This window comes from Parasteatoda tepidariorum, chromosome 3 (genome assembly GCF_982258835.1).
Source record: "Parasteatoda tepidariorum strain Cologne lab strain chromosome 3, Ptep-v5.0, whole genome shotgun sequence".
Taxonomy (NCBI): Eukaryota; Metazoa; Arthropoda; class Arachnida; order Araneae; family Theridiidae; genus Parasteatoda; species Parasteatoda tepidariorum.
Genome location: NC_141757.1, coordinates 118,551,994 through 118,572,607, shown reverse-complemented (window position 1 = coordinate 118,572,607; position 20,614 = coordinate 118,551,994). Strand labels below are relative to the sequence as shown.

Sequence of the window (20,614 nt, the reverse complement as noted above, 5' to 3'; positions counted from 1 at the left end):
CGTAAGCTTACGTATTTTTGGAACTTTCTGATATCTATATTTCTCAGTAACGGTTATAGGTTTCAATATTCTTTGATTCTAAAGTACTACACAGAGTTCTTTTTTTTGTGGAGTGTAACATTATTTTGATTTTAAATATCTGAAACAGTCAATCCGTTAGAGAATAGAATTTTTCTTGATAGTCTCTGTATTTTTTAAAATGTAAAAATACGGTAAGAATGTAAAAATATTTTATAAAACAAATTAAAAAAGCTCCAAATAAATGTTGCAAACGTTGAAAAATTGACTGTTTCTCAATTTCTTGTAACGCTTCAAGGAAGATTTTTTGTTATGTTTTACTTTCGTACCAAGCAAATACTTCACACCTAAATCTTACACACATAAGAAGTTTGTTTCAATTTACAAAACATATCAGACGCATTCAAAATATACTTTTAGTGGCATTCATGCAATATGGGTCAATGAATTATAAGTCAGTGGCAATTTGAAGTAGATTGGGTCAGCTATCAAACGACATCACACTGACGCCGGCTAGCACTCAAAGGAATCGCGTGGATGCCGGCTAAATACGGCTCTCGTACACACACGGCATCGAGTAGGCACCGCCTTAATACGGTCCTAGTAACAAAAGGATTTATGGATAGGGTAGTAATTTTGACCACAATCAGACGACGAGGACAGTGCCTAATCTGGTATACCTGTTTCTAATACCACCGCCAACGAGAGCATTTTCAGCCGCTACTGACTTGACACGCATGCTGGGCATAAACTACGGTTGTTTAGTCTGCTACAAGGATCGAATACATAAACAATAAGTTTTATTAACTGAACTACTTTCCGAAATTCATGAAAGTTCGGTTTTATTAGAGAAGGTTGCGTATTATATTTCTTCATGGATAATTAAAAAAGCTAAAAACTAAATAAAGTAATGTGATAAAACTTACGGAAAATATATAATTAATATAAAAATATTTTTACAATATATACGATATTTTTTATCCACATATTATAAATCCACATCAGTGACGTGAATTTTCTTTCTTTTTATTTAATTTGAAGATGAACATTAAGTCTTTGGCTCACAAAAACACGACTTCACTTAAAATACAAAATTAACTTCCCTTTTAAAATTAGTCTTACTTAACTGCTTTAAAATTAGTTTAAAGAACAAAGAGTGCCTTCTAGTTTATTTTTAACTCTCATAAAAATTTTAAAAAATAAATCAAGTGATTATCGCAAATGTCTTTTTTTCTCCCCAATCTTAATTACCTCTTCTTCTTTTCCTCTACTTTGAATGTCAGGGATTAGAAAACACGCATTATTCTATTTTATAATCAGCTTAGAGGAATTTATTTTTCATCCATGATCATGACTTAAATGAGGCCAATTTAAAAGTCGTCCACTGTGTAGAATAATGTCTTTGACTTAGAAAATTTTTCTGATGGCTTTAGTTCAAAATCTTTTTAATATTTCTTTTTTTCCAGGATTTTGCATCGTAATTTTATTTATGACATTGAAATTTTGGAAATAATTTCATAATCAGTTATAGTAAAAAGTTCTGGTTATGTTGGTTGAAAATATAATAATTATTTTTAATAGGTTTCTTTTTTCTTTTTTAAAGTGCTAATAAATAGCCAACTCAGAGTTGGGTTGGCTGTTCAATGTCAGTTATAAAATAAAATAAAAACATAAATACACTAAATCACGGTGGTTCAGGGGATAGAGCTTTTGCCTCCCAATAAGGTGACTTAGATTCGAACCCCAGCAGTGGCTGATTGATACGAATTCAGCTCCCGCCTTGCACCGACCACAGCGGTAACGTAATAAACTCCTGTTTGTGAAAATTGCAACACCATGAAGGAATCGTCATAATTGAATGAAATTTAATACACAGTTGAGTGGTAGTGGTACAAATAAATGATTAAACTTTCAAAGCAAACAAACAATAACAAGAGATCGAAATCAGTATTTTGTGTAACCACCACGCTCCGCAATAAGTGCTGCTACACGACATGGCATGGAGTCAAGCAAACTTTGAATGTCTGTCTGAGGAAGAGAATTCAATACTGTTTGTATGCGTACCCAAAGTTCGTCTGTAGAAGCAACAGGACGAGGATTACGAGCGAGACGCCGACCAACGAAATCCCACACATGTTCAATCGGCGACATATCCGGGGAATACGCCGGCCAAGGCAGAAGTTGTACCTGTCACGATGAAAGGAAGGATTGAACAGTCCTAGCAATATGAGGGCGGGCATTGTACTGTTGAAATACCGCACCTGGCAAAGCTTGAAGGAAGGGAACAGCTTGGGGCAGTAGAACTTCACTGATGTACCGGTTGCTGTTCAGATTACCCACAATTCGTAGCAATTGAGATCGTCCGTGATATGCTATGTCACCGCAGACCATAACCCCGGGTGTTCGTCCACTGTGGCATTCGATAACACACTTCGGAAGATGGCGTTCACTGGCATAGCGTCTGACACGAATGTGGCCATCATGGTACCACAAATTGAAGTGAGATTGGTCAGAAAAACCGACACGCTGCCAATCAGCAAGCCAGTTCCTATGCTGGTTGGCCCATTGCAGCCGCAGGCGGCGAAGGTTTAGCGTGAGGGGGATCCTGTATAAAGGAGTCCTTGCTCGCAGTCCACGCTGCAGCGGACGTCTACGAATTGATAAAGCACACAATGAAACACCTGTAGCTACTGACCACCGTGCTGCCAGTTGTCTAGAGGGAGCCGTACGGTCCGTTAGCGCAACGCCGAATGTGTCTATCATCGCGAGCTGACGCGACATTTCAGGGTCCACTCCCGGATTTCCGAGTTGTCCGACACTCGTCCATCCACTGCTTTCAAACACGCATCACTGTGCTGCTGTTACGCTGCACACGAGCGGCTACTGCACGATAAGATAATCCAGCTTCACGAAGGCCGATGATTCTCCCCCGTTTAAACTCCGTAAGTTGTTGAAATCTCGCTCCCTTTCGTCGAATAGGCATAAGTAATGACTAAGCTAACATTTACCACTAGCAGATAACCACCGATAACCATACTCGCTTGGCTACAGCCGTCTATTTATTCGGATCCATCCGCCGTTCAGAGGGCGCTGCTCAGCATGCGCATGCTCTACGGGTCTGAAATTCTAATCATTTGCATATCATGCTCTACTTTGCAGTTCCTGAAAATTTCAGCACACTCGCGTAAGTCCTTCATGGTGTTGCAATTTTCACAAACATGAGTTTATTTCCTCACTGGTAAACGGATCATGGGTTAGATTGCCCTTTGGCGGGAGGTTTTTGAGGATTTCCTTTCCACGCAATGCAAATGCTGGTGAGTTCCCTCAATGATGGTTAGTTTGTCCCTATAAAGTCAAGGTCAGCAGCTAAAGAGCGGTGCTAAAAGATTTTAGACGAAGAAAGCGCAAATCTTTGATTAGAATTTTAGCTATGTAGGGCCATCGATTATTCTTTTACACTTACTACAATTAAAGAATATATAATAGTAACGGTAATTTAAAAACATAATTTATACCATCGAGTACAAGAACAATTATTTCGAACAATTACGCGAAATATGAAAAAGCTATTTCTATAACATTAAAGTGAAACGATTATTTACAAAAAAATATTATACATTTTTCATACTTATTTAACTACTTTTATTATTACTATTACATTCTAATAAAAAAAAAAAACTACTGGCCCCACCGATGTTTCGCAAAACTTATTCCCATAACGAAAAAGCTACTAAATGGAAAGATATTTGATTTTGCGCAGTTTTAGAGAAATATTTACGGATGTTTAGTGTTTGAAGTTTTCAACTTAGTGTTTGAAGTTTTTAGTTTAGTTTAGTAAAGTACTCTTATGGCTCAAGATAAACACTACGTCTAACTTGGTTTAAATTTTGAATTAGATTTAGAGTAATAAAGTAGTTTCTTCAAGTTGAATTTATGGTAATGACTATTATTAAGACACTTTTTCTGAGAAGCTTTTTTAAAATGTTATTTTAAGTTTTTTTTCTTCCTCTGTATACTTATTTGACGAGTTTAACAATAAATATAAAAGAGTTTATTGCTTTTGACCACTTATGGTACAAACTGGTCAAATTAATTTTCCAAAATAAAAAAATAAAAAAAGCTGAACCTAAGTGTTTAAAGATATAAAACAGCCATACAAGGAAGAAAAAATAAATTGAGATACTTATTTCGTAATTCTGTTTCCGATAATACGGTATGAAATTAATTTTGCAGAATTTCCGAGTTTCTTTATTTATAAGTGTTTTTCCTTCTCTTTATGAAATAATTATTGAAACAACTGATATTTTAAAAATAGAAAATGAAGCACTTAAGGAACTAATAACCTGAACTTATAACTTAAATAAATGAAATACCATATATACTTTTATTTCATGGTTTTGTTGAGTCGTTTTTTTATTGAAGGGGTCGTAATCATCATCTTTACAGCACGTTCTACATTTTCTTTACAGAAGTGGAAATATTATTTTAATAGGAGGTCTTACGTTCCTTTGAAAAAAATATAGTTATGCAAAATAAATAAATAAACACAAATAATTGTTTTATTTTAGCTTACGTAATGTAGAATTAACTTAAAATAAACTGGAATAATTTCTTTCCGCTATTCTTAATTTAATAACAAGTCTAATTAAGATTTTTTTTCAACTTTTTATTTACGTGAAGTAGTGAAGTATATAAAAAACGACTCAAACTTTTTTAAACTATTAAGTAATATTTCACCAAAGAAATTAACATAAAAAAGATAAATGCACAAAAATTGTAAATATATTTTTTAATGTTATAGTAATGCTGCATGAATTGTAGTAGAGCTCTATTATTTTTTGTTACAATTCTTAATATTTATTAATATATATAACATAACATATGTTAAATAAATCATACTTAGCAATCATCCGAATTGCACAACTTCTGAATCGTTTTAAGAAATACTCGTGGTTACATAAGTGAAATTTATGCTTTTAAAGATAAAAAGCATGCATTTATTTTATGTTTTAGTTTCAGGACAGAACTACATCAGGTGCTAGTATTATTCTTTATTATATTTGAATTAAAGCTATGAAATTCTAAGTCTTACCAATAATAAAAAAAGAAAGAAGAATAGTTTTTTTGAAAAGAAAGGTACTAATTATTTTATAATAGAGTTATTATTATAACAAATCTGAACACATTTATAACAATATTTTATGATAAAAATGTAATGTTTAAAAGATTTTATAACTGCCACCGTCTTATGCCTAAATTGAAATTAGCGGAATCAAACCATGGGTAAACTTATATTAAAATTTACATTATATCAACTTCTTATACGCCGCGAAAATATGAGTTGAAAATCTCGCAAAAACTCTCTAAAACTCTAAGAAATGTGATCTTAGGTTGAAATATTTCAGTAATTCTGGCATGTCATTGTTGGAATATTTCTGAAACTTTTTGAGATGTTTTAGTACAAAACAGATATTAGAAAGTTTACGTATTTTAAAAAATGATCTAGACGAGTTGGAATTTTTAATTTGTTTTTGAGCTGGAGATATTTTAATTGATGGTAAATAATAACTTTAAGTACTATAATACTTTTAATACGAATTTTTATGATTTTTTTAGACAATATATATATTTGTCCTTTAAATCATTTAAAAAGAAATCATTTTTTAAAATCTTATTCTCTCAATGCTTAAATTTGGATAATCCAAATTTTACACTACTAAAATTTGGATTTATTTAATACAAAACAATTTTGTAAAACATCGATAATATGAATTGAAAGATTAGTATTTTAAATTTAACAATTTTTAGCGTTTGGGACATTTTCTAGTTGAATTACATATTGAATTACAAGAAAAATATGTTAGGGTACAAAGTTTTCCGTATTCATCCTCTTAATTTATATTCTTTGAATCTTGGTCAACAATAAAGTAACTAATCCCACATATTGGTAGTCGCAAATAATTATTTAAGCGAGGAAGAAAACAAATCTAAAATCGAAATTAAACGAATCATAACTGATGAAGAACATCACGACCAGTTTGATTTCCTAAGGCAACTTGCTGATGTTTTTAATGATCCCCTTTGAAAGTGTTTTTAATTATTACCTTTCTATTTCCGACAACATACAAAAATTTTTTTTATAAAAAAAACAATCTGGAAATAATTGTAACATCAAAGATTTTGCCCCAAGGATTAGTTTTTTTATGCAATAGCCTTAGACAAGAATTTTGGGAAATTATAATTTTTGAAAATAAGTTAGTGTACTGTGTTTTACCTGATCACCCTCTTAATTTATATTTGTTGAATCTTGGTCAATAATAAAGTAAATAAGTACACTTATTGGTATTTGCAAATAATTATTTAAGCGAGGAAAAAAAATCTAAAATTGAACTGTAACGAATCATAGCTGAGGAAGGGTGAATGAAGAACATTACAGCCAGTTTAATTATCTAATGAAACTTGATGATGTTTTTAATCTTAACCCTTGAAAGTTTTTTTAATTGTTACCTCTCAGCTTCCGACAACATACATAAAACATTTTTATAAAAAAAATAATTTCGAAATAATTGTAACAAATAAAGATTTTGTCCAAAGGATTGGGTTTTTCTTTATGCATTAGAATAAAGAAAAAAATTTGGCAACTTTTTTCATAAATAAAAAACAGGTATAAATTTACTCAACTGAAATTTTTTTTAATTTAATTTATATTTTGCGCAGTAACTTTCACATCACTTTTTTCAATAATTTTTTAGATAACTTTTTAATGTATTGGCTTTAATATATAATAACTCTTGTAAAAAATCTAGAGTACTTTGCAACGGTTCCATGAAGGTCAAAAACACTTCTTTCAAGCTTTTTTTCTTCTTTCTTTTTTTTTTAAGAAAAGAGACTATGGCTATCGTTTTGATAAATGAAAAAATACCATTGCATACTCTTTCTAGGAGCGCTTACCTTGCCCCAAAGTGTTGTACTCCAATATCGATCAGCACACGTGACGTCACGAACATCATATTGACTATTTTCAACGCTTGTGCAGAGCGCTTCGGACCACGTCCTTTAACTTCCATTCTCCAAAAGGAGTTTACATGGAAAGAGTTCCAAGATAACACAAATTCTATGAGTTATTACGATATCGTCAATAAAGTGGTGCCAGACGATACTTTAAAAGCAACTTCCATGAATCTTTCTGACTGATCATTTTTCCTAATGAGTTTGGTAACCAATTTTTACAAAGTCGTTTGCTTTATGACTTGAAATAAAATGGATGAGAGTGTGAAGTGAAAGTTTTGATTTATATATTTTTTTCCCTTTTTTCTTCTTCAAAACTCTGTGATCGTCCCGAAGAAAATACGATTGTTATTCGTTAAATAAGTTTTAGTTGCGCAGAATTTCTCAAGGGACGATTATTATTGAATATGGCTGACGAATACAGGTAATTATTTCACAAGTTGTAATTTAATTTTGCAAAATACTAATTTTTCAGAATAATAACTTTTTAACTGTTACTGCAAATTACGGTTTCGCTTGTTTTAGGTGTGTAGAAGTTTATTAACAATATAGTTACGAATAAAATTAGAGAGCGACTTAAATCAAAACATTTACTAATACTGTTGTATATAAATTGTTGTATATAATAAAAGCATCAAATTTCTGAGTTAAAATTTTTTTTTTAAAACAAATAGAATTCGTTATTCATAAAAAAACGTTTTCAAAGTTAAGTGTTTAAATGTTTTGTTCCTCAAAAATGTATTTCTCATAAATTTAATGATATATGATACAAATTACATATAATGAAATATTTAATGGTCTTCGTAATTTGATATCTTGATATTTATCGACTTAACATATTTAAGTGATATTCAAATTATTTTGAAAATGTTTATGTTAAATATTTAGTTTCGTTAAAAATAATTGATCTAAATATTTTTGATAAATGTTCGCAAATTTATAAGTTTAAAAATTAAATAATGCATAGTTGTTGTTTCGAAAGCTTATATGGATCATCAACTTCATCCTAAAAGTTTCTTATAATCAACGAATTAAATATTGAAATATATATTTCCATAATAAGGTCTTTAGATGAAAATGCAGTACTCTTTTACTAAACTTTTTACAGTAGAAAAAAATTTCTTATAAAAAGAGAAACTCTTATTTATCTTTAAAAATAAGTATTTTTAAAGCATAATCGGTTTGTGAATCAAAATAAAATAATGTTAACATATGTGCAACTTCGAAACGTTAAATTTAAATTTGCAATTTTAGTTTTACTTAAAAATTGTTTCATTAATTGTATTTTGCAAATCATTCTGCATAAATGTCTCCATAATAAGTTCATAAAAAAATTACAAACCCTATCACAAAAAAGGACAATCTACAGGTAAGAGAGTTAAACAGTCAAAATTTTTAGTCATTTGAAGAGATTATCATGTCATTTGACTTCTGAAGAAAATATATACATGTAACTTATGTTCAGTAAATACAATGATAATCCATATTGAATGTATAACAATGTACGAAACATTTTATGACATAAGGAAGTAAATATCAAAAATAGACAATTGTAGGAGGGGTAGTCAACTGTTCTTTCCTTACCGCCCACTTCTATATCCTGGTAGGTAGTAAAGGTTTATTACCGTCCACCCTATTCCGCAGCAAATTAATTTATTACATCTGCAAAGTAACCATAATTTTTGGTACATGTAGAATATGCAGAAACATATAGTTAAATGTGTCCTTTTATTTACATTTTGATTTCTGAGAAAATTCATCTGTTCGTCGATGTTGCATTGGCCAAAACTCCTACTGTCCACCATTAAACCTTGAAATTGAGATGGCGAGTTATTGTTGAGTGTGTAGGATTCGCTTCCAGAAAAATTAGTTTTAAATTGATCTATATCGGTTTTTTAAACCATAATACCGAACTGTGAAATTAGTTACAACATGGAAAGGTGCTAAATTCAACCGGTTTACCGTTCAAATTGAACCATAGTATCTTGTGTACACTAAAAAAAATTCTGGATCAAATTAAGTTAAAAAATTACCGGCACTCGGGGTGACAATACTTTTTATCGTAAAAGTTAAAGGAGCTAGAAATCAGAAAGGTCGTAATTTTTATACAGATATATTTACTGTAATATCACTGTAATTTAAGAAATAGTACTGTTAAAATTGTGGTACAAAATGCTACGTTAAAATGAATTTACGGATGCTGCACTCAAAGTGCCAGTACTTCTTAATGTAATTTAATCACGATTTCTTCTTTGTTCTCTAATTTTGTTCAACTTAAAGCCATATTAAGTTTGCAGAAAATGTGAGTGCTATTACGGTTCAATGCATTTCAAAATTTTCAACAGTGTACAGGTATCACTATATAGTTTAATACAAAACAGCCTTCCGAAACATGAAAGTTTTATAATAGATATTTAGGGGAGAGTGGGGAGAGACGGTGACCTTTATTGTGTGGAAATTAGTTCTGTTTTCTAGCGGATAAACTCTGAATGACACTTTACTAGTCAATAAGAACCTACCCTATTGGCTTGTTGATTAATTCACGGAGTCTGTATATGTTTTTTGAAAAATCTTTTGTTTTTAAACTATTCTTATTCATTGATGATTAGACTTATGAAAATTATCTTTAGTTCAGCTTATTATATGTTTTACTAAAGATTCCTACCCTAGCAAACAATAAGAATTTAGTCCAATATTAGAACTGTAGGGGAGAGTGGGGTCAATTGTAACATTTTTTTTATTAACTATTTTTAACTAACAAAAAATCCAATATATTATTAGTATTAATTGACAGACGAGTAAAGTAAACTATCCTCTACTAGAAAAAAAAAATAAATACCTTATTTTAAATGTTATTATATTAGTTATTAACAATTTTTGACAGTCGTGCATTTGTTACAATTGTCCCCACTTACGGGGTCAATTGTAACAGTTCATAAATTCAACTAAAACATAGTTAATTATCTATATTATCATAGTTGTGATATATTTTTTTTATTGATCAAAACAGTAGTGATATCTTAGGAGTAAAAATAATAATGAGCAGAGACCTAAAGGGTTAAACTTTTAACTTTAAGGGGTTAAAAATTTTAATTTATGCTGTGAAAGGTGACAAATAAAATAATGTACATGCAACATAATATAAATGATATAGGAAACTATTGGTGGTTCTTAAAGAGTTAAGTAATGGTTTGTAAACATAAGAAATGGGACCTAAGGGGTTAAACAATTGCAATTGAAATTATTAATTTTATTTTCAGCTGTTACAATCGTCCCTTTACTTATTGTTACAATCGTCCCCAAGACGCCATTTCAGCTTCATTTGTTAAAAACAATGCTTGTTAATTAACAAAACTAATCTTCTTTTTTTTGGAAATGTTAATTAAGGTGTCCACTTACATATTCGGTTAATAATTTTTATTTGCTTAAACAAAATTACTTTGTTACAATGTAATATTCTAATACCAAAAGAAGTACTTGCGTAGCGTGAAAATATTTTTTGTGGTGTAACTCTTTCAAAAGTACGTAAAAATGGTTGCCAGCAGGGGTGTACATGTAGATTTATTTAATACACATTCTGTGCCACCTAGGAACCAAATCTAGAACCCGACACTCGAAATTTTTGCTCTGCCACAATCGTACCCTGTTACAATTGACCCCACTCTCCCCTACTGTTCTGTTTCGTTAAACTCTGTTCTTGGGGTATGCTGGGTAGCAGAGGAAAAAGACAGCTACATCCAAGGCTTAGCAAAGGTTTTATGGGCCCCAGGACAAAATTTATTGCCAGCCACAACTTCAGAACACAAAAAGCCTTACTTTTATATTAAGCAGAATTTTTAAACTCTATGCAAAATCGTAATTGTTATATATCGATATAAAGAAATTCTCAGCTATTTTCTTTTAAGAAAATTAATAAATAAGCACTATATTTTTTATCAGGAATTTTGGTCGGGTCCTCAGCAGTCCCGGCCCTTGGACAATTGTCACTCTCGCTCCCCTCCTTGAGTTCTACATTACACGTAAATTGCACGCATTATTTTCTTAAACTGTCATATAAAATAGATGTGTTTGCTACTTATTCACTGAAATTAATGTATTTCTACTAATTCACTGCTACTTATGTATTTCTAAGTATTTTCTGTTACTTATTTGCTGAAACTTTGTATTTCTAAATTTCCTATAGAGTTGCACCCAGTTTTATCGCACTTGGTAAGACCGGGTTATTTGACTTTCCCTAGAAAAATATTATTTAAAAAGAAAATAATACAACAATGACTTTTCTGGAATAATATACTATACGAAACTGAGCAATGAATGTCTTGTTTAAATTTGACAGTTTCTAGATCGAACAGTTTAGCTCCAACGAGCCTTCGAATCTTAGCTACCCAGTCTTACTACAACCTCCCCAACGTAATGCGTGGTGATTTGATGACGTGAAGTTTATTACCTCTGGTCATGGTGTTTAATTAAAATTAATATCTGGTTCTGCATCTTTACCTAATTTAAAACAGAAATTGACAAAGTAACGAGGATTGATTCATTAGATTGTAAGGAAAGAATGGATAAAATGCATTATTTTTTATTTAATTCAAAAAATTTCTGTCATTTCTGTTATGAAATTTGGCATTACTTGTTATTAAGGAAAAAGAGAGAGAGAGAAAAATAATAAAGTAGAGAGCTTACAGTAATTTGTGTTCATTTCATTCAGTTTAAAAATTTGGGAATTTTCCTGGGGGGGGGATTTGAAAAAACAGGACAAAGTAGCATTTAGTTTATTTGCCATTGAAGATGTTTAGGACTTTCTGAAAATAAGGTTGTCTGATAAGTTAGAGAAGTAAAGTGATTTAACGATTTTATGCAGAAAACTCCTATTGTATAGGCACGGATTACGTTATAATAGATACTTACAGAGGGGTATTAATATAGATATCTAATTAGGCTTTAGAGCTTGTTTAAAATGAGCTAGGTTAGGGTTTTATCTCAAAAACCAACATTCTGACAAAGAAACATAGCATTTTGTTATAAGCATCATAACATCATTAATAACGATATCATTAGGCTCAGGAGTTTCTGTAGATGATATGGTTTGATATTATATCTATAAAAACAGATGTATGGATAGCCCCTATAAAATGTTACATTGATGTGGCGACACTGAGAAGGCTCTGTGGGAACAACAAAAAGAGCTTTGGTGATGATTTTGTTAAAATTAACTATAAAATATGTCGAAATAACATAATAAAATATACAATGTATAGATTAACAATGAAATAAAATTTATTTTCAGTTTTGTATTTTCTGCTAGAGGTGTGGTATTAAGAAGTATAATTTTGAAACATGAATTACCGGCAAACCGTTACCATATGAAGGGAAATGCTACTAAATGAATGCTTTAAATACTGTACATTTTGGTTTTATTAACCAGAAATAAGCTGTTTTTTTTTTTAAAAATTTTTAAAACTAGAATTGTCCTTACCGTATAGTACATTAATTTCACGAGAAATTTTTTCTCTCTATGTTTAAGAACTCGGCAACAGCGAAATAGAAAGGTATACTTCTTTCTTCAAAGGGTTTTACCAAATCAATTCTCATACATCACCTAAAATGTTTCTTATAATATTATCGCAAATATTATTATCCTTTTGTGAAAACTGGTTCTCTTCTTAAGACTGGCAAGCTTAAAAATAACGAATCTTTGAACTCATCACCTTGAATTTCTCCTTTGGGTTTCTACACATTTGGATTACAAATCATATTTTTTCAAACTGTAGTAATGACATTTCATCTTAAGGTAAGTCAAAAAAAAGTAATGTCATATTTTTGTCATCATGAATAGCAACAGTTAAAAAAAACCTAGCAGGTTCTAATAATTTTTATTAAAATAAGTCTTGGTGCCAATCACACTTATTCCAATTTATGGTAACTCATAAGTTAAAAAAAATTAATTAAAAACTGGACGTTATGGTTGCAACACAATATGTTATGTTCGTAACACCCAATTTTAAATTTTTTGTAGTAATTTTAAATATCAAAAATTTTTTAAAAGTTAAAGCGAGTATAAATGACAACAAGATTTGTTTTTATAAAAATTATTAAAACTACTCTATTTTTTTCAAACTGAGTTTAAAGTCTTTCATGTTTTTAAAATCTGCAAAGGCAACATTTATAAACAGTAAAATTGCTTCACAAATAAAATTTTACTTGCTAATAGTCATTAACTATTTTAACATACTTTCTTTAATTTTCAAATGAAAATATAATTTTCTAAAGGAATTTTCTTTCTTCGGTACGCATGTATAAAAGAGCTTAATAAACGCTTTTTCAATTTCGAAACCCAAGGGCACACATGAAAATTAACGAGACTGAGCGTACGAAGAAGTATTGTATCTCATAAGGCTGTTGAAAAGTAGATATAAAACTGCTTGTAGAAAAAAAAAACATTGTTTCCACATCATTTTTAACTAGATATTTTCTAAAAATATTTTTCTGGCTGAAAGATGAGACAACAGACAAATGTCATGAAATGACATGTTAACGGCCGGGGGGACATTAATGGAGAAACGCTTGCATCATAAAGAATTTTGATCTTAGGTTTTGATTCTTCATTAATTTTGTTTAAACACATATTGATGCCATTCATTTAATAATTGTGTTTTCTGTATTGCGAAATAATAATCAATAGCTGAAGAATGCAAGTGTAAAGAAAAATGAATAGTAGTAACAAAGTGAGATGATTACTAAAGTTAAAACCAGTGGACGGAAAAACTATATTATTTTTGTAGTTTACAACAATTGTAACTATTTTGATACAAATGTAGTTAACTACTTTCGTTAAAAGTAGTGACTACAAACTACTTTGAAATTGCAGTAACTACTTCACTATTTTGAGGAGACGAACTTTGCTGGAGAACTTAGTTTATACCTATGTCCAAAATAGTTTTGAATGAGAAATAAGCTTACATTGAATATAAGGCAATAATTAAAAAATATTTATTATGTTTATATGAGCCAGTTTGTTATCCCAAAATATTTTTTTTCGAATGTTTCATTTAATCTTTAGTGCCTTTCTAGACAGCAAATATTTAATTTAAGAAATGCTAGGAAATTATCAAATACTTGCCATTTTTCTAAGTGCCTAATGATTTTTTATTTCCTTTAAGAAACTAAGTTCATCGAAAATTTGTTTCCTTCCTTTGAAATAACATAAATGTTACACGAGTGTACATTCGCATGTGACTAAAGTTATAAATTATCTATTGTTTGTAATAACTAGTTTAAATATAAGTTATATTTGATTCTGAATGCTTCATTCTTGTTTAACACTCAGCCACAGGTTCATTTTCATTGCATCCATTGATTAAACCGCGAAGAGTAGTATCCAATAAATTTGAAACATTAGTTGCGTTAGAGTCGTGTTTCTATACTAAACAACATTTAAAGTAGTTTGCCAAGAATTGATACAAACTTCCTTTTTTTTTTTTTGTATCGCACTCTTCACTATGCTACCTTTTTTTTTTTTTTTTTTTTTAAAAAAATTGCAGTCTACACTACAAACTGCGAAAAAAAGTAGCGATTACAGTAGTTTCAAAGTTTTCAGTGCACTATTTCCGATCACTAATTAAAACTAAAAGGAAGATATTTCTTTTTAACTTTATATGAATACTATGAAGTACTTTTTAACAACCGTAATGTTAGACAAATTACAATGATTTTAAAAATGTTAAAATGAAATAAATAATGTTTTGAAATACAAATGAGATATTTCCTTATTTAAAAATAAATGAAATTAGAAAATAAAGTAACGTACGTTTTAAAAATCTAACTTTAATGAAAAGGAAATTTTTTCCGTTTTCATCAAATCATTATTAAAAATTTTACTTTGATAAAAGGAAATTTTTAACCTTTTCGTAGAATTTTTCCCACTCACTTGAAATAATAAAATTTTTTAATGTGAAATTAACATTAATAAGTTTTTTTTAATTATTACTCTAATAAGTTATCTAATAAAGAAATTTCAATTAGTAAACGCACATGCTTATTATTATAGCATGTTATACACATAGTTAGAAATTTTGGAGAGTGTTGAACCGCAATTTTGTTTAAACTGGCTAACATGTCACTTAGTTGAACCATAATGTCAAAATTACTGATCTACCTATTTTATGTATTTTGATTTGACTGCCTTATTTCTATTGGCTGATTTAGTTTTTAATTTTATTCACTTCACACATTGAGTATGGTCAAACATACCGAAATGGTTTAAAATTCCTCGTGTTTCTTACTCTATGGAACACCAAACAGCTCGGTTATTTTTACCGAAGTGCTTTGGTTATGATTTTAGTAAAATTAACAATAAAATATAGTTTTATAAAACGTGATAAAATTTAGAAAATGTGATAAAATTTTGCAATTTTATCATAATACCTTAGAGCAGTGCATTAAATTTACATATCAGTTTTGTACTTTTTATAAGTATATTTTGTATTTACTATAGTTTTTATAACTATATTTTGTATTATAACTATATTATTGTATTTTTATAACTATATTTTGTATTATAATTATATTATTGCATTTTTATAACGGTATTAAGAACTATAATTTTGAGTACCAGAATTTCCGATAAACCATTACCAAACGAACGGAAAAATTACCAATTAAATGGTTTTAAATACCGTAGATTTTCGTTTCATTAATCGGAATTATGTTTTTTTTTTTTACCAGAAATGTCATTGCCATACAGTACGATAATTTTACCAGAATTTTTCTTCTCCGTTTTAATCGCTAATTTTTGGTGTTTTGCAAAGAAAATAGCGTCAAAGTAGCGTCGTAACTTAGTATTTTATATGCAATCTTAGCTATTAAAATATTATGATTTCTGAATATAACTTTGTTTTAATTATATTGCCGTAGTTCTTAAATTTGATCACATGATATTATGGTTTAACTTAAAAGAAAATATGGTACAATTTAAGATTCGATTGTGGTTCAAATTATTGATATTATGGTTCAACGTCGGACCAATTTTTTCAGAGAAAGTAAAACAGTAATTAATCAAAGCACATATGTTTTTTCTGCGTAGATTCAAATAGTACCACAGATTAAGCGTTATTTTAAAACCTGCAACACATTTTTATACTGTTTTGTGACGTGAAGTGATATAAACTCGCTTTGTTAAAAACAAATTCCTACAATTTTAAAAAGAAACAAAGTATTTCTGCTGTAAATATTTTGCTACGAACTTTTTTGTATTTCGAAAGACTATGTTACAAACCGTACAAATAGCGTAAATAAATCTCTGTAAAGTAGCGAGTGAGAATAACAGAAAAACAAATATTATTAGTTGGAAAAGTAAATTATTGTTCTCTGTAAGTTAATTATTTTATAACTGTAATACAGTTTATACAAATATGTCTGTTTAAAGTACTGTTATGTTTTTTTTAAACAATTTTGTTTAAGTTATCATTAACAGTTTAATTTTTATTATTGTTTTACTGAATTATCAAAATTAAAAATATATTTATAACTAAATTATAAAAGTACAACATTATTATGAAATAACCAATGTAAAAATAATGTCAAAAGTAGTCATTCTTTGTCTCCGTACATAAAATTAAATGATGTTGTACACAGGTCTGTAATGATCTTTATTAATATATATTTCAATGTATATTAATAAATATAAAATTAATTATCTCATATTATCCATCTCTATTCTTCTCAATTAATCTGTATTTTTTTGTAAACCAAATCATTGATAACAATATCCTCATCATAGAAAGTGGGGCTTTTTATTGATGGATATTAAACTCAGAATTTTTTTTATAACTTAATTTGAAGACATGTTTTTGAATAATCCAAGAAACTGAGCCTAAAAGTTTAAAAGAGTTTTAGCCCAACATTTTTCAAATAAAAAAATCGAAAATCTGTAATTGTGTGAAAATTGAAATAAATGACTTATGATCGATGGAATCGAATGTTATCTTTAGCAAAGGGGGGAGCCTGGGCCCAAATGTCTCCCGCTAGCTACGACACTGAATTGCAAAAAGCCATCACATAAGCCATAAATGGAAAACTTCATGTCACTTCGTAAAATTAAGTCTTACTTCGTTTAAAATTTACTTGCTCAATAACAAACTCAGAATTTTTCTCGTTTCTCAATATTTAGAATATCTCTATTAAATGTTTACATACAAATGTTGCTTGGCTTTAAGCCAATAAACTATTCGAAAGCAGCTGACTCAGATTCAGCTGTTCACGGAGCCACTACCTGAATAATTTAAACAAAATGATGAGCTAAAAAAGAATGATTAGTCACGCATTATGGTGAATAAAAGAAATATTTCTGTTTAAAATTCATGAACAAAAAAACTAATGATAATACTTAGGAGCTATGAGTACCATTCCTTAACACAAATTATAGGACACCAGCTTCATCAATGAGCTAGAAGTTTTTATTCTAAATAAAACTAAAAATATTAAGGTTGTCAAAATATAATTGTCTTCTTAAGGTTCGTGTATTCTCATTGGACAAAAGTATCACATGATAGATTGATAAATAAGAAAGAAGGTTCAGATATTTTTTGGCTGACATTAGCATAAATTTAATGAAAGTTATTATGATATTTGCCTGCAATTCATCTCTTATTTAAAGTTACTAACTTGTAAAATTTATTTATCATTGTTGCTTATTATTATTATTATTATTCAAAAATACTTTTCAATATTATTTACAGCTCTGTGTTTTATTTAAGCACAGTCTAATTTAATATTTCTGCTATTGTTATTCGTGTATTAATTTATTAAGCAAAATTAAACTTACAAAATATAATATTTTCGGCTAGTAAAAAATTGCAACTGACTATAACACATTCTTTTGGAGCGAAAGACTTAATTACTGAAAAAAATATTAAAAATTATGCATATGTTGCATGGTTTAAATAATATAAATATTGTGGTAATTTTATTTGAGCTTTCTAGTTTTAATATCTTCTCTTCAATAAATTTCACTTAAATAGTTTTATAAATTCTTATTCAGAAAATGAAAAAAATTACTTTTGATAAAGGTTCATTTTTCTCATCAAATTTGAATGCTAACTTTTGCTTGTGATGTAATCTTTCGGTTAAGGTCATAATTATCAATAAAAAATAATGATACAATATTCTCCTTTCCTATAAGTGTCAGAATGAGTTAACAATGTAAAATTAAAATGATAAGAGAACATTATTTACAATTTTAAATTGAAAATATTGAAAATTACCTAATGTTAAAAATAATTTTTCATATAAATTATTATACAATTGTTATAGAGATAGTTTCAACAAATGCGATACACGTAATAACAAACAGTTATAGCGAATGCGATATATGTAGTAACAAACAATTTTAACAAATTTGATTATAGTAGAAACAGTTACAATTAACGCGTTGCAACAAATGGGATGTAGTTGTACCAAATGAGAAACAGTTGAGACAAACAATTTTAACAAATACGATAGAGTTATGATAAATGTGAAAAAGTTAAAACGAAGGCGATACCATAAAAACAAATACAATTAAAACAAATTGTTACATACTTGTCACCTTTAAAAAAAAAAAAAACAAGGTGACACAACTCCTTATAAAATTACAATTTTTTACTCAATATTCGTGTAATTTAATCTACAATTAAAAAAAAACTGTAAACTATCTAAATACAATAGGTTAGCAAAAATTTCGCACAGACTTCGTTTCTCAACTCCAACTTAAAAAAACATTCATTAAATCATGTAATTACGTTCAACTCCTAAAAGCCTGAAGATATATATATATATATATATATATATATATATATATATATATATATATATATATATATATATATATATATATATATATATATATATATATATATATATATATATATATATATATATATATATATATATATATATATATATATATATATATATATATATATATATATATATATATATATATATTTTATAAGAAATTTTATAAAAAGAATCTGTAAGGCATTGTTCTATTTATAGCTATCAAAAAGTGGGAATAAATTAATTATTGAAATTGTTTTAGTAGCTTAATTAATTAATATATAATATTCAATAGTAGTACCATAAAACAGGTTTTATAATTCACTGGAATATTGGTTCATTAAATTGGTTGACGCTGTAAGAAATCAGTGACAAATGCTGTTAATATTTGCGTGCCAGTTAGTTAGCTATTTAGCTAGCTTAATTAATTGTGCAAATCGTAAATAAAAAAAAAAACGTTTATAAAAAACGTAACAAGCAGCGATTGCTATCATACATATTATCGAGCGTGGAATTATTTTATCAGTGCCATGGAAAAGACAAAGTCACGGAGAAGAATAGATAACATGAAATTATTTAAGCAGTGCCACGGAGAAGAACACATAGCATGGAAATATATAAGAAGTTTGGAAAACCAAAAATTACATAGAATTATCTAAACAGAGTCACGGAGAAGGATGTGTAACATGAAATTATTTTAACAGGTAGCATGGAATATTCTCAACTGTGTCACAGAGGAAAAATCAATAACATGGAATGATTCAGGGAGAAGAACATATAACATGGAATCATCTTTTAAAAACAGTGTCATAAATGAGATGTAAATCATATCATTGCATCCGTTCATTATTGTTTTCTTTATAAAGTTATTGCCTGTATATGATATGATGCAGATCGCATTCAATGTAATGATAATCAATAACACAGACAAGATACATATCACTATCAGTTTATCTGTCACTGTACAAAAGTTATTTTAGGCTATAGTTTCGGTTAATGAATATTTAATATCATTACTTCCTCTATGCCAGCAAATTTTGACATCTGGTATGAAATTGTGGTAAATATTGAATAGAAATTGTTTTCATCAACCCTGTTATTAATACTTACTAATTGTCAACATTTGAAAAAGTGAAAAATAAGGATAGCACATCTACTTAATTCAATGTGCCAATGTTCAAATGCCGCCAGTGCATTCTGAATGTCGACATTTTACACTTTCAAGTAAGGTTTAACGAATGTTTTGGAGACTGACGTTCTCCGAAGAATGTCGACAGTTTCTGTCTTCCACAGAAACAAATCTAACAATCATATTTTTAGGAGCGATAAATATAACATTTGTGCATGTTTGGACTATGCATATAGCTACACTGAAACACTATAAACTATACGGGCATATTTTTTTCAACAGTAATATATTAAAGAGCGGTAAATATAATATAATAAATACTTTGTTAATATTTGGGCAATACATATAGATACATTAAAACACTATAAACTAGGAAATTGTATGTTGTTATGGCACTATGGACATATTTTAATATTATAGGCTTTCCACAGTAATATATCTACTATTACAGAATCGATAAATATAACAAAATAAATACTTTGTTAATATTTGGGCTATACATATAGCTACTTTGAAACATTATGAACTAACAAATGGCATAGTGTGAAGGCACTATGGGCATATTGTCTTCCTCAGTGATTTATCTACACGGTTAAAAATTCCGGTATGAAGTACCAGCATTATCCGTAAAATACTAAACGTAAT

General features: G+C 28.9%; 2 protein-coding genes across 6 annotated transcripts in view; one reads left to right on the top strand and one right to left on the bottom strand.

Moving 5' to 3' along the window:
- The window catches only part of fray (oxidative stress responsive kinase frayed), a 103,551-nt gene that overhangs the window by 63,119 nt on the left and 19,818 nt on the right, over positions 1-20,614 (bottom strand). The window lies entirely within an intron of this gene.
- LOC107454872 (oxysterol-binding protein-related protein 2) overlaps positions 6,996-20,614 on the top strand; it is a 108,175-nt gene continuing 94,556 nt past the window's right edge. The window contains exon 1 of the mRNA XM_087159976.1: positions 6,996-7,450. Within this exon, the coding sequence (XP_087016102.1) occupies positions 7,434-7,450 (17 nt within the window). The 5' untranslated portion in view covers positions 6,996-7,433. The remainder of the gene's footprint in view (positions 7,451-20,614) is intronic.